At 39.8% G+C, this 19648-nt stretch overlaps 2 protein-coding genes across 4 annotated transcripts in view; one reads left to right on the forward strand and one right to left on the reverse strand.

The window, feature by feature from the left end:
• Positions 1-917: 917 nt before the first annotated feature.
• Positions 918-10410, forward strand: trip6 (thyroid hormone receptor interactor 6). 3 transcript variants are annotated; one of them, XM_017310577.1, is made up of 11 exons: positions 918-1000; positions 1473-1514; positions 3585-3802; positions 4955-5052; positions 5939-6052; positions 6141-6713; positions 7380-7476; positions 7599-7768; positions 7854-8032; positions 8107-8227; positions 8588-10410. In XM_017310577.1, the coding sequence occupies exons 3-11, from the start codon at positions 3601-3603 to the stop codon at positions 8717-8719; spliced, it is 1686 nt and encodes a 561-aa protein (XP_017166066.1). In that variant the 5' UTR covers positions 918-1000; positions 1473-1514; positions 3585-3600; the 3' UTR covers positions 8720-10410. The 3 variants fall into 3 exon arrangements, with proteins under 3 accessions (XP_017166066.1, XP_008433653.1, XP_008433652.1); XM_008435431.1 differs by having other exon boundaries at positions 7383-7476; XM_008435430.2 differs by lacking the exon at positions 918-1000 and adding an exon at positions 1063-1202.
• A 98-nt stretch (positions 10411-10508) lies between these two features.
• The window catches only part of sst5 (somatostatin 5), a 19279-nt gene continuing 10139 nt past the window's right edge, over positions 10509-19648 (reverse strand). Inside the window, exons 4-5 of the mRNA XM_008435429.2 lie at positions 13071-13373; positions 10509-11655 (exon numbers count right to left, since the gene is read on the reverse strand). Of these exons, the coding sequence (XP_008433651.1) occupies positions 11455-11655; positions 13071-13199 (330 nt within the window). The 5' untranslated portion in view covers positions 13200-13373 and the 3' untranslated portion in view covers positions 10509-11454. The remainder of the gene's footprint in view (positions 11656-13070; positions 13374-19648) is intronic.

Genomic DNA, 19648 nt, shown 5'->3' on the forward strand with positions numbered 1-19648 from the left:
TATATAAAATATAATATAAATGACGTAAGCTGATCATCAACAAGTCATATCAAAGGAAACATGCTAATGTTAGTCTATCACTACAGAAAATCACTCTTTGTTTAAATTGTGTTTCATTGAGCTGGTTGAATTGTTCATGCAAACAGGTTTGGGCAAATACTAAAAATAATACCCATAATGTAATCTGATTTCTCAAATCACTTCATGTAAAAGTGTATGGAGATGGAATCCATTTATGTGCACTGAAAGAGATAAGAGATTTTATATTCTACAATCTATTAGTACTTAATACTAACGCTGGCCATGTACAAATCATCTTATGTCCTTCCAAACAATATTCAGAAGTTGTTTGAAATTAGAGAAACAAATAATGAGCTCAGAAGTAAATGCATGTCTGAAAAAGTAAAGTACTTTTGCTCTATATCACCATATTAAATTCTCTCAAATTGCCTAGCGTCTACCTTTTATACTTTTCAAACCTATCCACTGTCACATAGCGTTATATTGTATTTATGTATTTTGTTTCATGTTGTAATTTAATCTATTCTGTCATATACTTTCATAGTTAATGTATGATATCACATCATATCCTATTGTAATCTAATGTATAATTTTGCATTCTGCCATAAATCACTTCATAAATTTGTCTATCATGTTTTATCATATGTCGTTAGTCTAATAGCATAATTGCTCAAGTCCTAATTTTTAAAATGAGACTTAGACAATTATGCTATAAGACTAACGATATTACATTTTAACCTAAAATGCGTAGTAATGCACTCTGTCATATATCTAATAATATCTTTAGGTAATATGTTATATTCTGTCACATCTTATCACATTGTAACGTCGTGTAAAATGCTGTATGATAACGTATCGTCTAACTGTGTGCTTTTATTTTGAAACGCATCTGTCGTCAGCTACGTCACTCAGTGGAACGCAGTCAGTAGCTGCTGCTGCTGCCGCCGCCGCTGCTAAAGGCCTTCGGATCCCTGACAAAGTAGGTTAACAACGCTTCAGCAAACACTGAGGATTTTTCGGATAACTTTCACTAACCTGTGGTGGTTTAAATTGAGGTGTTGGCCGCGTTTGTGTGGCTGGTTTCGGGTTAGTGGGTGTCGGTTGCCGCATTGTTTCCTCTTCGGTCGTGTTGAAAGTTAGCCTGGGGGCAAGGCACAAGCTCCGCTCGACTTCATAACACGGTGGGAAACTAGTCAACGGAGCTGTTATTAAAGTTAATTATCTCTGCTTTTCCTTCATTGTGGGTTAAATGATGTCATCGGCGGTAAGTTTTTCAGTAATGAGAGGCATGTAAAGATTCAGGATGGGATTTAAAGTGAAGGTTGTTCAGTTTCTGCTAAAGTCAGACCGTTAATTCAGTTTGGATAGAAAGTGCTCCCTGTCACCGCTAATGTTTGCTAATGTTTTCCTTTGGCTTGGTTTATCCATTTGATTTTGTTCTGTTCGTGTAGATGAGACCAAGAGAAAGAGGACTGTAGAGTTGCGATAAAAAGGTAGGACAAGCTTTGCTTTTATATATTAAAAACAATCCCACATAAAATTCCATTTGTTTTGTTTATGATGTATATCTTTACACTTGTAAAAAAAATTTTTTGTGAGTTTAATGTTCTTGTTTTTATAGGCACATAAAAATATAAAATCCAATCTAAACAAATGTTTGCTTTCAAATTAAAAGAGCCATTTTATTATAGAAGCATTAAAAAGTTTAATAAAACAAAAAAATAGTAATTTATATTTGAGACTAACAATTTGGACCGTATTTATTATATATATGTATATATATACATATATATATATATATATATATATATTTTTTTTTTTTTTACTTTTCTCGTGCTGCTTAAGCGCCAGCAATAGATGTGATTTTTTTTTTTTTAAATATACTGGTTATTGTTTTTGTTGCTTGTCTAACTTTTTCTTTTGACCTCTAGTCCTAACCAAAATAAAATCTGAATGCGTAAACTCTGCAATGCCGGTCGCATATAAACAACAACTGGCTGTGAGGCGCCGGGGATGAAATTGCAGGGATTAATTTTCCTCGGATTTGGGAGTCTGCTCTCGTTCAGATTCAGACAGGCAATAAATAATAATAAAAGAAAAAAAACAGTGGGTTTGGTGGAACCCCCTCCTTCCACACGGACATAGGTTGATGAATGCTGACCCTGCAGGGTTTAAATGCCGACACAACAGCCACGCAGACAGGACGTCTAAAGCAACAAAGAAAGTACATTTTGTTATTTGGAGCTATCATTTTAATCCTCTTAGCCACATGGTTGGTGACGCGATCCACATGCAATCAGTGTGAGTGGGTTGTTGTCTCCACGCCGACTTTGCGTCTGTTTAATTTCGCTTGTGTTTGAATCTGGATAAATTAGACAGTTTTTACAGACCACAAAATAATTCATTAGTTTCTTGTTTAGATGCGATTTTTCTCAGTGGTTTTCACTTCAACCGCTAAACTAGGAGTCTATAATTACATTTCTATCCGTCTTTTTGTTCCTCTTTCCACTTCTCCACCTGTGTCTCCATCCATCTGCCCATTTTTCTATCTGTTCACCCGTCTATTTGGCTCTGCATGTGCTCTTTCTTTTTCATCCTTCTGTCTGTTGGGAAAAACTGCGTTCATTTAAACCTGGAAAAGTGTATAATTTTGACCTGAATCTCTGTAGAAACTTCAATCTGAGCACCAGCGTACTTACACAGACATAGACGGGTGGCGCTATGCATGTGCGACTGTGGATCAGTAACCCATCAGAACCAAGGAAGCTGCAAACTGAGATAAACGTCTCTTTGACTTTCCTCAAAGCAAGCGGTTAAACTCTGCGGGCACGGAAACACGGGACGAGTGTCTCTTTCACACTGTTCGGGCCTCAAGAAGAGCTGCTCACAGTAGACGCCTCTGTTCCCCACTCGTTTTAATTTAGTTTATATATAAACTGGGATTAGAAGAACTCATGATCAGTAAAGTTTGTTGTCCCTCAAGTCTGATTTGATCGATTCTGCCTGATGACGTTTTATGCGTGCTCGTTGTTTCTGAATTGGGCGTCGTCTTGCACAATCGTCATATCCTGAAAGCCCTCAGGTGCAGCTCGGCTTTCAGCTGTCGGCTTTCGGGGTCGGTGTTTATCCCACATGACGCATTGTTCGGAGCCAGGTGTTCGCACGGACACAGATAAATATCATTATGGAGCGTTTCCTGTCTCGATTCGTCTCGACTTCAGTTGAAAATGCACAACACTTGTGTGTAAACACCCAAACACAATAAGTATTGTGGATTAGCACCTGCCGGCGTTCCTGTGCGTTTGTATGATTTTTTKTTGTTGTTGTTGTTTGTGGCTCGAGGTGCGCACAAAAGCATTAAACTCGTTCCTCTTTTCCTCCTCTTCTTTTCAAAGTCCATTGTTCAGCCTGCAAGCCTCCTGTTACCATAGGAAACAAACTCTGGAGCATCCTGCGGTTTCCATTGGTTACCAGTTACATAAACACATACAGAAAGCAGAGCAGTTTTAAATAAAAAATAAATAAAAATTAAAGCGAGAAAAACGAAACGCGTGGTCTTTCAGATCCCAGGTTCCTGCCATGTCCGGTCCCACCTGGCTGCCGCCGAGGACTCTGGACAGCCCAGAGCGATCTGTCCCCCAGATGTCCCACTCTGCAGGACCACCCATCTACCAAACCGTCAACAAGAAGGGCGTGGCCGACTTCAGGCCCAAATACGCTCCCTACGACCAGAACGGCGGAGCGGGGATGACCAGCAGGTACATGGCGACTGGACCCACAGGTGAGAACGATGCAGTTTACAAAATAACAAGAGATTTCTGATGCACCGAAAGCGGAGAACAATATTAGCATTTCAACCCTTTACCTCCTGTCCTGAAGGTTGAGTTTATTCATCCACCCTCTGTTGTAGTTTATGCAAATTCTGTATTGAAAGACTTTCTTCTGGAAAGAAAAAAAAACAAAGTCTGTAAAATTGTTGTGAAGTTTCCCTTGAAATCTTCCACATTTTCTCACAAATCATGTGACAAACCAACATAAAGCAGTGTAACTGTGAAGTTAGAGGAAAATTACGCTTTTAAACATTTCATACCAAAAGAAATGCTGCGTGTTTGTATTCAAACCTCCCAAACGTTTCTCTGACGTTACGGCTGCAGAGTTCGACCCGACCAGTTTTTCAGGTCTGCAGATTTAAATGTTTGGCCGTTCTTCTTCGGAAAACAGTTCAAGGTCGGAGAGCGTCTGTCGACACTGGTTTTTAAGCCTCGTTGTAGATTCCCAGTTTGACTTAGACTTTGACTAGACCGTTCTAGGAGTTTCTAAGAAACGCCTAGACGTGCTCCTGGCAGCGATGTGACTAACGCCGACTTTGCTTAGCAATCATTGGGAGTGATGACAAAGAGGAAGTTTTTAACAAAAAATGTCATCGGGGCCGATGAGTAAAGGAAACTGCTCTCGGGGAATTCTTTATCTCCTGCAAATGTTTTCACAGTTGAACAATAAAAATCCATTCTCTGCGTTAAACCGGTGGACGTCTTGGTTTGAGTCACAGATCCTTTTTCCTTTGTGTAGAAATCGCTTTCTGGGAAAAATAAAAAAAATACCGCAGCGGAGGACGAGGCTTCAGTTATTTTAGTTTTCACAGCTCTGCTTCTCAAAACTAAATTACTCATTCGTATCTCTGTGTTTCTCAAGGAAACCTGAATATAAGCTGTCAGTGATGCTTTTTTTCTCTTCTTTAACATTTAAATAACTGCAAATTGTTGCATGAACTTTTTATTTTGAACTCCGAACTTTTAACGTAAAAGTCGGCTTGCTCTGAAATGCATTTTTCAGCGGAAAGAGCTCATTCAAGTGGAAATTAAACTACTGATTTAAGTGTTTGTGAGAGTATACAGACCTGATTATATCAGTTTTATTGTGGCGCTGTCTCCAGGTGGGCCCGTTCACTCCACTGATCACTATTACTCCCCCCCTCACGGCCCCAAAGACGACCGAGGCTGGAGCGCTCACATGGACGGCTACAACATGATGGTGGGTGTGAAGTTTCTGCTCGACAGCTACGGGTGTTGTCACATTTGTTTGACCCCTGGTGAAGGAAAAAACATCCAGCCTTCAATTTTGGTTTAATTTTGTGTCTATTTCTCCTCCAAAGACCCTGAAAGCCTTGTTAGAATGTATGGCATGGTGATTTCTTCAAAATACCAAAACGTTTTAAATGAGAAAATTGAATAAATGCTCTGAAATCTGAATATCGATTGGTCTTTCCAGGAAAAAAAACAATAAAAAAAAATTGGCCAAAATTAACAATGTTCTTCATGCCCATATCAGTCTTTAGACATGAATCATTCATAAAACCTGTTGATTTTGTTGCGCGGTGCCATTAACTTTCACGCAAATTCATTCATCAAAAATAGTAATTAAATGTTTTTTCCATTCTGATGATGTACTCCCAATTACATTTTTCCCCTTTTTCAGTTTGAGATTATTATACGGAAGTAAAATATAAATTTATTTGAATTGTGCTTTAACACGTCTTTACAGTGAGAGCCAGTCATTTCCACATCTAAAAATCACCTTAATGAAGAATATCATCACAACATTTAATGTTTCAAAGAAATTTATAGACTTACAAGAAATAATTTCTTCATTTTAACTTTTTTTTTATTTGAATAAAACAAAAATGTCTATTTGACAGCTGAAGGGAAATAATTTACCATTAAACAAGTAAAGAAGTTAAGGTCACAAGTTGTAAATTTAGTTGTTTTTGTGAATATCGAGAAGTTTCAGGAAGTGACTCTGGCGTCCGAGTCTGTTTTCAACATTCCCTGAAGAATCAAACATATTGAATCAAAAATATCGAAATTATCACTGTGAATTTATGAACTAAAATGTCATCGATTGTTTCGGTTTCGTTCAGCACCGTGGCTCTGAAAAACCCGGCAACTACCACTCCAAGATTGACGCCGACATCGACTCCCTCACCAGTATGCTGGCCGATCTGGACAGCCACCCGCAGGACGCCGGCAACCAGGTACTGAAACGGCCAACATCGAATCTCTGCAATAAGAGAGTTTTTCTCATTTTGCCTGAACCTAACCGTGACGTGTGCCTCCTCTCAGCTCTACGACAACGTGCCTTACAACAAATACATCTCAGGGGATCACTACAAGTCTGCGCACCAGAGCGCAGCCCCCGCTCCGGGTCGGCCGTTTGCGGGCTACGGCTCTCACCCACAGAGCGCGTACCACCCGGGCCCTCCGTATCCCGGCGAGCACGCGGCCCCCCAGTACTCCCACCAGCAGGACTTCTACTCCACCTCCACCCCGAAGCCGTACCCGCAGCCCGTCCCGGCCTCCTACACCACCGCCTCCACCCCCACGGGGCCCAGGTTCAGCGTGCAGGTCAAGACGGCGCAGCCCGTCACCTACTCGCAGACGGGGCGGCAGGCAGAGCAGGCCTACACCCCGCCGCCTCCCCGGCAGCACGCGTCGCCGCGGCCCCAGACCCAGACGGGTCAGCAGGGCTGGTACCCGCCGCACCCGGCCTCGCAGGTCCAGGAGCTGCACTCTGAGGGGGTGTACAAGGGCAGCAGCAACCCGGGGTCCGGAGGAAGGGGCAACCAGGTTCCTCTGTCGAAGAGAGGGATGGAGAAGACCCAGACGGCGCAGACGCCTTCCTATCAGTCCAGCAAGGTAAACGCATCGACACGCTTTGGTCTCAGCCTGCGGAGTCGTCCAGTTCCTTACTGGATAACTCTAGAGATGACGCTCCAGATATTTATTTACTGTAGGGTGATGCTGCCCAGGTTTGAAGAAGCCAAGTGATGTAGTTTTTTAACCTAATCTGATTTAAGTTTGTCCATATGTGCCCAAAAAGGATGTGAAATAGCCCTTTCCTTTGCTTATAAATCAAAAGTAATTAAAGTGTTGATCTGTTTATGGATTTGTGAAGTTTTAGATAAATGTTTTGGCACTAAAAAGTTCTTTAAAGTTGAGAGTTTTCCAGCAAAATCTATGAATTCTGTCCCTTTGAGTTCTGTTCTGTGGATAATGATATAAGAAGGATTTTACTAAAAATCAAAACTATAATGGACAACCTTGACCATCCTCTTCATCCTTGCCATTGAAAAACAGAGTTCTTTCAGTCAGAGGCTTCTTTATATTTGCAGCTACAGGAGAGCTTCCCTGCCGACAGACTCCGCCATCTACAATAACGCTTTGAATTAATTAATGGCTTCTAACATTTAACTTTCCTTTGTTTTTTAATTGAATAGAATTTTGAGGTTGGAAAAGTGAATGAAAAGCAAAGTAGGAACCTTTTGGTGTTTTGAGTTTTGTTCCGTTTCCTCTTTTCTCCAGCAGGGGGCAGCACCGTCGAGGCCTGAGGAGGAGCTGGACCGGATCACCAAGAAGCTGGTTTACGATATGAACCACCCGCCTGCAGAGGACTATTTCGGTGTGACACATTTAGTTTTATAAAAGCAGAAAATGTCATTTTCTTTTTAGTGTTTTTTTTAAAATTATTATTATTATTTTGTCGCTTTTGTTAAAGCTCTAAGTCGCTGGTTTTGCTCTCAGGTCGCTGCGCTCGCTGCGGGGACAACGTGGTGGGTGACGGCAGCGGCTGCATCGCCATGGAGCAGGTGTTCCACGTGGAGTGCTTCACGTGCATCACCTGCCACGCCCGGCTGCGGGGCCAGCCGTTCTACGCCCTGGACAAGAAGAGCTACTGTGAGAAATGTTACATCGTAAGTGAGGGGAACCAGACACGAGCCGACCAGGTTTGTTACGTTTTAGCTGCTTCTAATCCTTCCGTCCGGCTTTTGTTTAAAGAGCACGTTGGAGCGCTGCTCTAAATGCTCGAAGCCCATCCTGGACCGGATCCTGCGGGCCATGGGGAAGGCCTACCACCCTCGCTGCTTCACCTGCGTGGTCTGCAGCTGCTGCCTGGACGGCGTGCCGTTCACCGTGGACGCCACGTCTCAGATACACTGCATAGACGACTTCCACAGGTACGCTGACGCCACTCAGACCGTCGCCGCCTAGCTTTGCCGTTCTGACGTTTCGACGCGCGTCTCTCTGACAGGAAGTACGCCCCTCGCTGCTCTGTTTGCGGCGAGCCCATCATGCCCGAACCGGGCCAGGAGGAGACAGTCAGGATCGTAGCTCTGGACCGCAGCTTCCACGTTCACTGCTACGTTTGTGAGGTGAGCCACATATATGCGTTTGTGCGAATCGTTCTTTGTTTCAGGAGGGAATTATAATGCGATAAATGAAACGGTTCTCAAAAACACCCATTTTAAATTAAGAAAAGCAACCAAATGTATGCTGGAAATTTGAGTTTTATCTAAGCATTAATGGGGCGGATGAATTTGTGTAATTTCAGCCTGGTGTGGATTAGAGAAAATACAAAAAATTCTATCTCGTGAATCAGTTTCTTGTGTTTAAAACCAACAATAGGAGTCGGAGTGTATCATTAAAAGACCCAAAATTGATTGGACGTTTATGCCGACTAATGATTTAAGTTAATGTTGACTTGAAGTGACTTGAATGCCCGTGTCCCTCAGGAATGCGGCCTCCTGCTGTCGTCCGAAGGCGAAGGTCGAGGCTGCTACCCGCTGGATGGGCACATCCTGTGTAAGAGCTGCAGCGCCCGACGCATCCAGGACCTGTCAGCCAAAATCTCCACCGACTGCTAACGGAGCTCCGAACGTTTTCGGCCTCCTCCTCGTCTTTGACGCACCCAGACCCAGTCGGTGCGTTGAGAGCGGCACAAACGCGTCGCCGCGACGTTCAGACATCGTTATTGTTTCCCCCACCCGTCTCCTTTGTTGTTACCGACAGTCGGTATTGCAGTGAAATCTCACCGTTTTTGTCGCTCTTGGTTTTTGTCGCTCGTTGATCATGTTTAGCTCAGATTAGTACGACGGTGGCCTGACCTGCAGGCAGCTTGGGCTCCACTCTCCTTGTTTTTTTCCCATTTCGGTACAAATTATATCTCAGTTTTAGCATATTATCATCTCATGGGACTCGCACAAATTATGATAATCAGAAAAAAAAAAACTACATTTTTGTAAAACAAAAAAAACACAATCAAAGTACTGAAATGCCTCACAGTTTAAAAGCACAGAGTACAACGTAATACTGTGACTGTACATATCGCACTGGTTTGGTTTGTAGCCTTTAGAGCAGTGAATTTTTTTTTTTGCTGTGAAGTAATTAACCTCATAGTACGAGAAATATAGACGAGACGAATGTGCAGTTTAAAAGCAACCAGTTTTCACTCCGTAAGCTTCTGTAGAACCCTAAAACGCTCCGGGTCGGATTGTTTGCCCTCGCAGGATGGCGTCATTTAGCTCCTAAAGTGATCTTGAATGTTTTAAGGAAAGACACCAAGTTTTTTTTGTTTTTTGTGTGTGTGTGTTTGACGTTGTTTTGCTGATGCTTTTTGCCTGTTACGTTAGAAATGGAGGTGCAATGACAAATGCTTCTGTCTTCCAAAGGAAGCAGGGCGAAGGTCACTTCTCTAAAGCCTCACGAGTTCAACGATGTGCCATTAAGAGCAAAAACCAGCTCGTCTAAAACTATTTCTACAGAAATGTTAAAATTAGACCCATTTTATAGGGGTTGAAGTGCGTTTCTTTTTTTTTTTTTTTTTTTTTAGGATTGATATAAAAGTTAATCAAGAACTTATTTCTCCCTCAAAAAGACTTTATTCCAGGACTAAATGCTGGTGAGGTTGTGTTTATCCTTGCACTACTTGGCAGCGACAGTATTAATTGTGCTTTGCACCGCTCCGAGCCGGCCTTTACGGGGAAAAAAAAAAAGTGGAATCTGCTTTTTAAATGGTGTAGAAAACATGGCAGCTCCAGTCTGGGCGTGGGCCGGCATGAGACTCTCAGTAGGATAACCGAGGTTTCATTTCAAAATGTAGAACACAAAATACACTCCAGAATGGCAAAACGTCATCCTAATTCTCCCAGAATCATATAGCATATTAATTATTACAGTTATAATGACTACAACTGTAATTATCTGTAATGGATTCCGTAGTAATTTTTAACTTAACCGGCTTATTGTTCAGAATATTATCGCCTTTTTGTCACTCTGCTGTTTAGAGTGACACTGGTAGCAGAAATAGTCAGGCTATCTGCACATGTAGCCTGCAATCAGCTACCTTTATGGTAATAAAAGTCTGTGTTGCCCTGGTTTACACAGCATAACTGATTGCTTAGATATATATAAATATAAATAATTGGAATTATTTCCTTGAAACCAAATTTGCCTTTCACGTAAGCAAAGGGAAGTACAGCAGCCATCTTCAGCAACAGGTGGGGGAGGGGCAGCACTGATTTACACTCTGGTTCATCCGACCAGAGAAAACTCCCAACTTCTCATTAATTTAACTATTTTCTTGTTTTGATGCCGTAACTTTGCAAAGAAAAGAAAAAATTGTCCCATGCCTGATATGGACTCTTGTTTGTTTGGTTTTTTTTTTCCATTTTTCTGAAGCTAATTATCTGAATTTTGTGAATGATAAATTGCTCCAAAATCTAATTTTGATTTATGCACATTGACGTTTTAGACCCTCTTATGGAGAAACTCTGGAACGCTCCCACAGCTTTACAATTATTGCAGGTCACATAATGGATCTTCTGTACAATTTTGGGGATTCTGAGAAAAACACAAATCATTAAAAAAAAAAAAATGTTTTTGTACTGAGACGCTAAAATATGTTTAAAACTTAAGAAATGGAAAATGTGTAGCATCCCTGTTTTCCGTCCTCTTTTTTTTTTGTTTGTTTTTTTTGTATGTGTTTAAACCTAAAGGGCTACAGATTTGAAAGCCTTACCTCAAGGATTTCATCTCAGCGTTGTATCGTAATGATCCTGCTTGGTTGACTGTGAATTTAGCTAAAACGGTTCGGATATTTCACCTGTTACTTGACCTCGTGAAATATTTCTACTGCAGTTTCATCACTAAGGTAAAACGTTTCATCGTTGCTCAGACGACTTTTTAAGGTCCTGAATCATTTGTGTGTTTTTTTAAGATGTTGTGAACCGATCCTGCAAGTGTCAGATTTACTCTTGGGGCCGTTTCTTGGGGGGGGCTGAATAAACATGTTGAATAATGAAAAGCAAGTATCTTATTGAATGTGCAGAAAAGGGTGGATATTCACCTTGATGCATGTTATTTGTGCACGAGTTGCTTTGTATTGAGACACTTCTATGCATTTATGTTCCTTTCCTGGCTCAGAGTAACTATGTTGTTACCTGATGTAGTAAATTAAGGATCAAAAGTTATCTTTAATTTCAGAAGAGTTTAAACATCTTGAATTATACATTTCAGGTGACAAATGTACACTCGTAACTTTGCAGTGACTTGTTTTAAAAACGTAACTATTCCAGGTTTTGAGGTCCTAATGCGTCTCGTGCTAACATGAGGTGAAAGTCTTCCAGAAGAAGTTTCGGCAGCCTGCTTTGCGCTCTCGGTGGGTGAAGCGGATGTGTCGTCTCATCAGCCTCTGCCGGCCTCCGAGCTCGTCCTCCTCCTCCTCCTCCTGCTCGCGGATCATCTCTTCTCTGGACGCCATCAGTTCAGACATGAATCTCAGAAAGAGCAAGCCGGTTAGATCCTGAAGGAGAACAGAACCAGGAACCTGGAGTTTATGACACTATTAGTTCCCCCTTCCTGTCTGATTACGTAGAAAACCCTCAACCTAATTTATGTTGGCTACTTTTTGGGTTGTTTTGTGCACTTAAATGACTGTTTCCATAGCTCCACTCTGTGAGAATAAATAACAACCCTAATACATAAATGATTTACTGAAAATGGTAGCATTGGGCTGTAATTAAGCCCTGAGAGAAGTCAGCCACATTAATTTAAATGTATAATGTGTCATAGAAAAGTCCTTTAGGATTAAAAAAAAAGTCTGCTTACTAAACTCTGGCATAAAAATGCAACATATTAATATTTTCCACTGAAAATAAAACTACTTTTAAAACTACTTCAGCCTGAAAGATTCACTTAAAAACTCTCGCACACTGATGTCCAACAAATGTCGCTATACCCTTCAAGAAAAAAGTTCGAGTTAGCGGTCCTGTTCGAATGGGGGAAAGTGGCGCCATCTGGCGGACAAACCTAGACATTGACAGCCGTTCGTCCAAAAAGGCTTTTTTTTTTTTCTAGAGTATTGGTGTCACTTGGAATAAAAAGGTAGAGGAACTGTTTGTTTCTTTATTGTGTTGATATTTTTGCTATAGCTTTCTCGTTTTAAAATTAAGGGTGAAATAAGTATAGCAAAAAGAAAGTAAAAGATGTGGAAATGGCAGCAACAGTAACGTCAAAATAACATGTTGACCTGCGACGGACATGCCTTGTGCAAATAATGTAGAACATTTGTACTTTACAGAATAACATTTAATGTCAAAGATGCTCTTTTTCTTAGCGCATAAACATCCTGAGCCAAACTAAATGTTCCAGTATTCCCACCTTGTTCCACTTTATTTTCAATATTTTAGCTTTAAGCACAAAGCAGAATCAAATTTTTTCTTATTGACTTTAATTTGCAACGGAAAAGAAAACGTAATCCACCAACCCATCCCAAAAACACATATAGTATGCTTTATAAGCGAATAAGAAATGTAGGACAGAAATATTATTTTTTCTATAGATTCAGGGAAACGAGCAGCTATTGAGGAAAAATTAAGTATGCAGATGCAAAACCAAAAAAACAATAAGAGACTGAATAGTAATGGGAAATTTACAACATAGGAAAACACTCGGATTTAAAGAAACATGCAGCTTATTGGGAGAATTTCACCAAATAATTTATGTGTCTATGGTAAATGTTCCAACTTTTATGTTGTCTAGACACTTGAGGCTAATTTTAAAAATAAATTTTAAAAAAAGTCAAATCAAAGCTATTTTTATCCAACACAGTCAAAACAATTTTCAAATAGAATTTTAATTTTAAAAAACGACTAAATATCCGTAGCATCTTCCAAGTGTCGATCTAATCAGAACAGATCTATTGGTTATCGAACTCACCTTATCGCCGATCAGTTCTGCTTGCAGGGTTTCCGTGAGTTCGTCCATTTGTGGAGCAGAGCTGACGTGGAGCGCCAGCATGGAGGAGCACAAAGCCACAACAAGCACCTTCATCTGAGAGCGAAGCATCTTCACAAACCCTCAACCTGTCCCAAATCTGGCAAACTCCAACAAGTCAAGCGGTGTATGACCGATGGTTGCTGTGCAGATGTGATAAATAGAGTCCTTCATCTTCAAATCTCCCTCATCCTCAAGCCAACGGAGGGATGTGATTGGTGGAGGAGATGACCGGTTGTCATCTGACTGTGACAAAAAAAAAAAAAAGCATCTCAAAATACTCACAAACATTGACTGCGCGTGATTTAAACACACACTCAAAACATTTTTACATTTCGTCTAAACTTTAACGTGATTATGTTAATGATGTTTGTCATAATTAGGAGCCGCGGGAGCTTCAGGGTCCCGTCAGCTGCCCGCTGCGCGCTGCTGCTCTTGACCCGATGTGACTCAAATGTTACCGGGTGGAGATGGCTGACTCGCCCACCGATCGTGTTATCACTTTGAATCACAGGAAGATGAAATTTAAGAGATTCAACGCCTAAATGTCCCGCTGCAAGCACACAACTTGTATTTAGAAATTAAATAAGAAGCTTGTGGGAAGTGGAGAAACTCAAGGCAGATGCATAGGAGCCCTGTGGTTTTTTATTTTTGAGCTTTGGCAGATTTTTTAAAGATGGGAACGTCTTCACCTGTTGCAACTATCCTGAAGGATCTACAGGGAAAAAATGTTTTATAACAAAGGTAGCCAAAAATTATGTTTAGTGATATAATATCACATGGATTTGCGAGTGATTTTAGTTTTATTCTGGTGTATCCTGGGAACAGGTGTCACACTTAAATGGTCCGGAGCACCAAGTAACTTTTAATATCAAAGATAACCTGAGTAAATAAAAAAATAAGACAATTTCATTAATTATAACTGAATTTGTGATGAACTAACCAAAGAAAAGAATTATCATCTAAAGATGAATAGAGGGAAAAACATTTTATTATTATTTTTTTTCAGGTATTCTGACTTTAATCCTTTAAATAATGGGGAGAAAAAAATCCAGTCTGGGATTTTTCTGTTCTCAGTTTTAGTTTTTCCAGATTTTTAGACTTTGAAAACATTTAAATGAAATTCAATGCTCTTCAAGAGTGCATAGGAACTTTATTTTCAGAAGCGGACTCACTTGGATATTTGTCAAATTTCTACTCTGTGGTTATGCTTCTTAAATAAAAGCCTATTTTTGATTAACTCTTTAGTGACAGCAAATGCGGTGGATGTCGAACAATAATGCAGATGAAAATTGCAAATGGCTTAAAAAAAAGGTTACACATTTTTCTAAGAAGGCAAAAAGTCTTAAATCAGGAATAAATGAACTATTGATTGTTTTTTAGAGAAATCTAATGTGAACATTTCTCCTCAACAGCAGTCTTTTGAAACACTCTTTAATTAGATGATGACCTTTTCAGCAGGTTTTCCTCCTTCCTCTCAACAGGACTCACTGATTAACCTGATTACTCAGTTTTTAAGCGAAACAAGTCTTGACTTAAGGTAACATTTTCCAGGCAGGCATCCAGCTGAGCAGCTCTGAACAAAGGAGGAGTAAAGATCAGGTCACAAAGTCTGTCCTGCCAAAGTGTTTGTGAAAACTGAGTTTTATTTAAGTTAATAATACAATGATTATTGAATGAATTAGCATCATTCATGTTGATGATGAGTCAAAATCCTGAACAAGTGGAACTTTATGAAGAAATGCCTTCCTGTGCTTAGTTCAGTCCTGTTTGATCGTGATTATGTGATCACACACTTCCTTTTTTCTTTCCTCATTCCTTTCTTCCTTCCTCTTTTCTCCAAAACGCAGATGTAGTCCCGCTCAGACCGCTAGGTGTCGCTGTATCGCCGTGTTTTCACCTCTAAAGTCATTTTTCTCAACAAACACCTCTTAACAGTTTATCTTCAGCTTTATAAAACATTTTTATCAGAAACAATATATATATATATATATTACACTTTTTGACCAGCTGCCACAGAGCGACAGCGGAAGCTAATGTGCTAATTAGCTTATCAGAAGATTTGGAAAATGGCGGCAGCTGAACACTGACAGCTTAAACCGGACTTGTTCCGAATAACAGAGCCATGAAGATGACTTTTATTCATATTCTGTGTGGGTAGGTTTCAGAATAAAAGAGTTGAAGCTGTTCAACTACAGGTTCTGATGTTTCTGAAAGTGTTTATTTCAGTCTGTCAGTGCTGCTGGCCTTATCTCTAGGTATTAACTTCAGATGCACCGTTTAATTAACGCTAGTAGGTGGCTACTTTAAATTGAATACACGAAACCCATAAACAGATTACATTTTAAAGCAACAGACAAATTAATTAGATTATAGCTATACACAAATGACTAGACACAATTTTCACCTTTATATCCTTCATTCTGTAGGTCATTGTCGAAATATCTAAAGATAAATTCAAATATATTTCATGACTCTCCTGTCTCTGGCAGTGTGTCAGCCTGAAGGACGGATGGTAGCGATAGTGGACCCTCACTGTCCCGCCTGTCCAGCCCAACAGAACCACTCTGCTGGACCCAGGCAGGCTGCGGTCCGACAGACGGTGTCAGAGCTCTCTTCGTATTCAGCTTTGAGTCCTGTGGAACGACTGTCACTGTGAGATTAACGTTCAATATATTGATTTATCTTTTGCCTCTCTGATCTGATCTCCTCATATCTCAGAAGGTCGTGGGAAATGTTTTGGTTTATGAAAACCAGATCAGCTACTTTCAGTAGCTGATCTGGTTCAGTAGCTTTCAGTAGCTTTCAGCCGTGGGAACAGTACAGTGAGTACAGGTGAAATCGTTTGACTGAAAGGAATCTGTTATACTGGTGCTGGTCAAATTTCACCACAAGAAAGACGACACCATCCTGTCCTCCCACCTTTATTCAGCATCGTTCACTTGAACCCATTTCTGAACCTTTCAACCATTGGAGTCCAATGGAGACGTAGTGAAGCTGTTAACATAAGTGTTCATGGGAAACTAATAAAAATATTTACTGGTCCTCCTCTCTTAAATCTGCATATTTATCTAAGTTTCCATGTTCAACTAAGTGAATTTGGAAGAAAATCTTTCTATAATAAATTCAGATTAGAAAAGGAAATCAGAATTTAAAAAAGCATGAACAAAATGGTGCAAAAATACAAAAGAGTAACCTCGGGTAACTGATGTTTCACTATTTAATTATTAAAAGAAAAACAAAATGAGAGGCAGCAGACGGAAGCCAGATGTTTATTAGCAAGTAGAAACTGATTTCTGAACATAAGTTGATTTACAGCATTGGCATTTCTGAAGCACGTTATTAAAGTACTTGTTCCAGAGGGTTTTGTATACTTTTAGCAAGTGGTATTAATAAGCAACAAACAAATACTTGTTAGAAAACTTTTGATTTAAAAAAAAAAACCATTACTTCCCAAGTACCTCACAATATTCCACAACATTACATCCAAAAGAAAATGTTAGAGTTAATTCAAAGTACAGGTTACCATCAGTTACTACTGGTCCTTCTGTGAGTTTCAGAAACGCATTCAACTAAAAATAAAAATCAAACAAAAGGTTGTCGTATAAATGCAGTTTTGATGTTGATCAGGTATTGTGATGAGACGCAATGAATAAAATAAAGAGATTTTTGCACATTACATAAATTGTATTAGACTACAGCAAATAAATCTATACTGAGCACTGAACTAAATGATGTAAAATGTAAGTTAATAGCAGAAAAACAGCAAATTTATACAACAAAACTTCCACCCTTCAGAGTCGAATATAAAATTATTAAGAGGCGGTTTAAAAAGAAAATCTAAATTCTTATTGTGTTGCGTTTTTGCAACACAGTTTGCTACTTAACATGAAAAAAAACATACATAGATAGTATTAATTTTTTCTTTATTTTTAAATTTACTGTCTGAGTTGGTGTAGCTATATAAAGAACTAAATCAGGTAGATTCTGATTTAGTTATTTGCAGAGTTGTAGGGGAGTTTTTTCACTGACACATTTCATCCAGACTTTTTATGGCTTCCTCTTTTCTGATTTCTTTCCAGTTTTCAGGAATCTTACCTAAACCCTCAAATTTTAACCCGTAGTATTTTTCCAGATTATTTCTAAATCTGCACACAACCCATTTCCAGTACGGCAGTTTAGACTCATCAGGGGTAATTCTCCACGTCGCAAACTCTGGACCAGCCTTTCTGTACTCCTTATAGGGAAAGGCTCTCTCTGATTCTCGGTTGGGATGGAAAGTGCGATTGCTTGAAACATCTGATGTGCAGAAGTTTATGTACATTTCTCTGGTGTTTGCATGAAACATGCCACTGAGCGAACAGGATCGATGGAAAGGCACGCTGTGGTCGTCAGGGCTGTGGCCTTCAAGCGTGTTGGTGCACACAGCAGAGCAGAACGGACACTTGACCCAGCAACACCTACACAGTTGATCAATGAGGATTTGTTCAGGCGTTTCCCTTGATTTTTTCATGTCATGCACCGAGAAGCTACTAATTTGCTCTTTCACTGATTTGAGTTTTTCATCCGTTTCTTTGCTGAGAAAGTCAAAATCATGTATGTCGCTGAAGTCCTTAAAAGAGGCACTATCAAATTTTAGCTGATCTTTCAGCAGAAGGGATAATTCACTCAGCCACGCGTTTATACCGCCTCGCTGGATTTGAACTTTCTCTGTTGCAGTACGTAGAGCTTGGCTCACAACTGAGCAAATGTCTTCCACATTTTGGTGGAGTATTACTTCTGCCTTATTATGACCCGTGTAAATGTATCTCTGGACTTCTGCTTTAATGAAAGCCTCTACTTGCTCTCTGGGGTTTTGGATGTAGACGATGAACTCCTCAAACTTCTCTCTCTCTGCGAGTGACCTCAGCACGTGTTTCTCCAAGTTCAGCCTGTTTCCACTGAAGGCTGGGACGTTACACTTCATGTCTCGAGCGAGGGCCAAGGCGGTCTTTGTATAACCAGCTTTAGCAATCGATGGTCTCAGTTTCTCACAGATCAGTTCGCCAAGCACTACAACGGAGGAACTTCCTTTGCAGTAGATTTGGAAAATGTTGTAATAATGCATTTTCCTGCTTTCCAGATAGCAAAGTGCATCGTTGTCCAGTTTGAATTTCTGCTGGGACTCCAGCAGCCAACTCTTTACTAAATCAAACACATAGAGAACAAGATCTACTGTAAATTTCTTTACAAAAGCATACTTTAACTCTGATTCCAACATTGCCACATTTTCTTTGATGAAATGGACCATTTCGTGCAAATAGGTTGATTGGTAGCCTCTTGTTGCTACGGGTTTCTTTTTGATTGTATCAACCGACTCTTTTGCAACAATGTCAATAATTTGTTTGATTTGTATTTGATCAACAGAAGGTGCTTTGGGTGTTTTGAAGTATTGTTTTAAGACTGCTTTCCAAACGTTCTTGACGTTAGTAGATTTCGTTTGTTTATTGGTTACATTGCTTTCCGTCTCATCACTTCGAGGTTTTCCACTCGTCTCATTGACATCTTTCTTCTTGAGAATGTTTACATAATCCAGATATTTACCAGTCTTTGATATATCTGTATATGTGCCGCTTTCTTTGCATTCTTTGATAAGTTTTTCCTCCATGCCAATCTCTTTAAGGATAACAAACAGATCATTGTCCAACTCTATGTCCTCCAAGGGTTTTGTATTTTTTGTTAATTCATTAACCCAGATTTTCCAGTCAGTGTTGAACGCCTGTTGAAGCTCTGCTTCCTCTTTGGACTTGTTCTTGAAGTTTTGAGCAATGTCTTTGCTCTTCTGGAGGAGCTTGTTCTCAAACTCTGTCTTCATATCGTCCATCATTTTCCGAGCGCTCTTTTGTCGAATCATTCCATCCAGTTTTCTTTTAACTGTTCCCACTTGTTCGTCGTGAAACTCTTTGAGTTTGCTCTCAAACCGGCCTCTCCACTGGACCAATGTTTCTTTGTTATTTTCTTCCTCAAAGTATCTTATCATCGCTTCTTTGATTTCTTCATATGCTTTGCTAGTTTCTGTACTAACAGTACTTGACTCAAGCTTGTTGAGGTCTCCATTTTCTATTCTGTTGTATAGCTGGTTTTCAATGGTCAACAGGTTGTCCCTGATGGCCCAGGTCCAGTTTCCATACTCCGCCTCCAGTTTTCTGTACTCTGCAATTTCTTGTGTGTTTTTAAAACTGAAAACAAAGTTTTCATTCAGGAGTGCGTCCCACACACTGCAAAAAGTCCCCTTTCAAAAACAAGAAAAAAAAGTACAAAAATAGGGTATAATTTTCTTAAAATAAGAAAAATTATCTGCCAACAGAACAAGAAAATTTATCTTGTCAAGATTTTCTAAAACAAGAAAAAATATCTWACCAAGATAAACCTACAATATCTTAAAATTAGTGTATTTTTACTTAAAACAAGCCAATTTTACTTATACGAGTAAGATATATTATCTTATTTTAAGAAAAATTATCTCAAGTAAAGAAAATGTT

This window comes from Poecilia reticulata, linkage group LG18 (assembly GCF_000633615.1).
Source record: "Poecilia reticulata strain Guanapo linkage group LG18, Guppy_female_1.0+MT, whole genome shotgun sequence".
Lineage (NCBI taxonomy): Eukaryota > Metazoa > Chordata > Actinopteri > Cyprinodontiformes > Poeciliidae > Poecilia > Poecilia reticulata.

What these genes read in the sequence shown, in the direction of transcription:
- trip6 (XM_017310577.1), top strand. Translation starts at nt 3,601, where the DNA reads ATGTCCGGTCCCACCTGGCTGCCGCCGAGGACTCTGGACAGCCCAGAG. An exon ending in TGGACGGCTACAACATGATG is followed by an intron (nt 5,053 to 5,938) that starts GTGGGTGTGAAG and finishes GGTTTCGTTCAG; the next exon opens with CACCGTGGCTCTGAAAAACC. An exon ending in TGCATAGACGACTTCCACAG is followed by an intron (nt 8,033 to 8,106) that starts GTACGCTGACGC and finishes TCTCTCTGACAG; the next exon opens with GAAGTACGCCCCTCGCTGCT.